Source organism: Lepus europaeus, chromosome 7 (genome assembly GCF_033115175.1).
Source record: "Lepus europaeus isolate LE1 chromosome 7, mLepTim1.pri, whole genome shotgun sequence".
Classification (NCBI taxonomy): Eukaryota; Metazoa; Chordata; class Mammalia; order Lagomorpha; family Leporidae; genus Lepus; species Lepus europaeus.
In genome coordinates, this window is record NC_084833.1 from 83640612 (window position 1) to 83643770 (window position 3159).

Sequence of the window (3159 nt, forward strand, 5' to 3'; positions counted from 1 at the left end):
TTCCCTCCTTGGGTTCTGCTATGACATTAACAAGCCTGGAAAAGAGACCTTCTCATTTCTCCACATTTCGATCTCTGTTAGGGCTTCACATAGAAAGGAAACCACGTAGCAAATCGGCAGAGAGGGGCAGGCTGGCGCTCTAGCTCAGGTGGTTAATCCTCCGCCTAGGGGGAAGCATCCCAAATGGGCTCTGCTTGGAGTTCCAATGGCTCTACTCTCAACCCTGCTCCCTGAGATGGCCTCGGGAAGCAGTGGAAGGAGATCCAAGTGCTCTGACCCACTGTACCCACGGGGGAGATGCAGAAGCAGCTCCAGGTTTGGATGGGCCCAGCTCAGGCTGTTGAGGCCATTTGGGGAGTGAACAGGCAGATGGAAGACCTCCCTCTCTGTTTCTCTCTCTCTCTCTCTCTGAGTGTGTGTGTGTGTGTATGCTTGTTGTGTGTGTTTCTGTCGTTCTGCCTCTCAAATGAATAAATCAATCTTTCCTAATGGGAGACTATGTAGAGAAGATACTCTGGGGGGACAATCTAGAACACACCTGGGGACTCAGAGTCACCCAGTTTCCTGTCTTGCAGCCATGATGTCTGAGAGCTCCGGCCCCCAGAACCCCAGCTGCCACATCATGACCTTCTACCCAACCATGGAGGAGTTTATGGACTTCAACCACTTTATCGCTCAGATGGAATCTCAGGGTGCACACCGAGGAGGCCTGGCCAAGGTCATCCCACCCAAGGAGTGGAGGGCCAGACAGAGCTACGATGACATGGATGACTTCTTGATAGCCCGCCCCCTCCAGCAGGTGGCCTATGGCGGGGCAGGTGTCTTTACTCAGTTCCATAGAAAGAGGAGAGCCATGACCCTGAGACAGTACCGCCAACTGGCCACCAGCACAAAATACCAGACCCCAGCGCACCTGACTTTTGAAGAGTTGGAGCAAAAGTACTGGAAGAGCCGTGCCTTTGGTGCCCCGATCTACGGCGCTGACGTCAGCGGCTCTCTGTTTGATGAGAACACGGCACACTGGAACCTCAGGCGCCTGGGCTCGCCTCTGGACCTGCTGGCACAGGAGTGCGGCGTGGTCATCGAGGGAGTCAACACGCCCTACCTGTACTTTGGCATGTGGAAGACCACGTTCGCCTGGCACACGGAGGACATGGACCTGTACAGCATCAACTACCTGCACTTCGGGGAGCCCAAAACGTGGTACGCGGTGCCCCCGGAGCACGGGCGGCGCCTGGAACGCCTGGCCGGGCAGCTGTTCCCGGGCAGTTCCCGCAGCTGCCAGGCCTTCCTGCGGCACAAGGTGGCCCTCATCTCGCCCAGCGTCCTGCGGCAGAACGCCATCCCCTTCCGCCGCGTCACTCAGCAGGCTGGCGAGTTCATGGTCACCTTTCCCTACGGCTACCACGCGGGCTTCAACCACGGCTTCAACTGCGCCGAAGCCATCAATTTCGCCACCCCGCGCTGGATCGAGTATGGCAAAGTGGCCTCTCAGTGCAGCTGCGGGGAGGCCAGGGTCACCTTTGACATGGACCCCTTCGTTCGTATCCTGCAACCCGAGCGCTACGAGCTGTGGAAACGCGGGCAAGGCCGTGGCGGTGTGCACCTTCCGGAGCCCATGGGCCAAACAAGCCAGGAGCCACACACGAGCCGGGAGCCAGGCACCAGCCAGACGCTTCTCACCAGCCAGGGGCCAAGCATCCGCCAGGAGCCACGCAGCAGTGAGGAACCTCACACCAGCCAGACGCTTCTCACCAGCCAGGGGCCAAGCACCCGCCAGGAGCCACGCAGCAGTGAGGAACCTCACAGCAGCCGGATGCTTCTCACCAGCCATGGGCCAAGCACCCGCCAGGAGCCACGCAGCAGTGAGGAACCTCACAGCAGCCGGACGCTTCTCACCAGCCAGGGGCCAAGCATCTGCCAGGAGCCGGGCACCAGTCAGCAGCCAGGCACCAGCCAGAAAGCACGCAGCTGCCTGAAGCCGCGCCCCAGCCGCGAGTTGTGCACCAGCCAGGAGCTGAGGGCGTGTAGGCAGGATCGCGGGCTCTGGAGGGCGGCCCTGGGCCTCAGGCAGCTTTCCTCGCCCCAGGCTTGTTCCACTGGGCCTGTGCCGGCCTCTGCTAGCACCCGTCGAGCAGCTGCTGTGGGCGCCGGATCTCAGTGGTCTCTCGGCAGCAGCAATGAAGTCAAATCCCAGACTGACGTTCGCAGGTCCAGGCAGCCCAGTCCTGCCCGGTTACCGACTCCAGCTCTGTCTGCCGAGGCTGTACGCCTGTCAGCTGCTAGAGCTGGTCGTGGTCGTGGTCATGGTCGTGGTCGCGGTCGTGGTCGTGGTCATGGTCGCGGTCGTGGTCGGCGTCCTCGGCCACTGCAAGCTGAGGAGCCCAGCCTGGAGGCTCCACCCAAGAGGCGGCTGTTGTCCCTCTCTGCACACACAGAGGCTGGCGCGGAGGCTCTGCCCCTGCCCTATGATGGAGCTTCAGAGATCAGTGCTACTCAGAGTCCTGAGCGCCGGTTTCCTGCCGAGGCTTCGGGATGTTGCTGTGCCCCGGATCTTCAAGCCTTGGGGCCCCCGCTGGATCCCCATGCCCCGATGCACCCGGGCCCTTGCCTGCTCTCCTTGGACAGCATCACCGTGGATCTCCCTGACGTGGTGCCGCTGACTCCTCCCAGCACCACCGTGCAGCCTTTCAGAAGCTTCTGCAGGGACCATGCTGGGGACTGGGCATCTCCTGTGAATCAGGCAGAGGATGGGGTCGTGTGCCACACTTGTGCCTCCAGATCCTTGGCTGCGTCTCTGGTTGCCCCCGGCCCTTCTGTTCCTGATGCCAGTCCCCTCTGGCTCAAGCCACAGGGAGGCGCTTTCTGGTGGCATGAGCCAAGTCCAGCACCACTGAATGCTCTTAAGCTCCTGAGCCCTTGACCATCTGCTCTGGACTGTGCAGTGGCCCCTGACCCTCAGAGCCTGTAAAGTTCCCAGCCCCGGGAGGAATCGTCCTGGCCTGTCCCCCTGGAGACCTTGTACCTAACTGGCATTTCTGATTTCTGCCTCTTATGTATTCCTCGTGCATATAGACTGAACTCCTTGACGTCTTTCTAAACTTAAATTGTATATGAAGCAGTGTAGATGAAAGGTAGTGAATTTTTGTATTTTTGTAT

General features: G+C 60.0%; 1 protein-coding gene across 1 annotated transcript; it reads left to right on the forward strand.

Moving 5' to 3' along the window:
* Positions 1 to 577: 577 nt before the first annotated feature.
* Positions 578 to 2923, forward strand: LOC133763878 (probable lysine-specific demethylase 4F). Its single transcript, XM_062197589.1, has one exon. It carries the CDS (start codon positions 578 to 580, stop codon positions 2921 to 2923), a length of 2346 nt encoding a protein of 781 aa, XP_062053573.1.
* Positions 2924 to 3159: the final 236 nt, after the last annotated feature.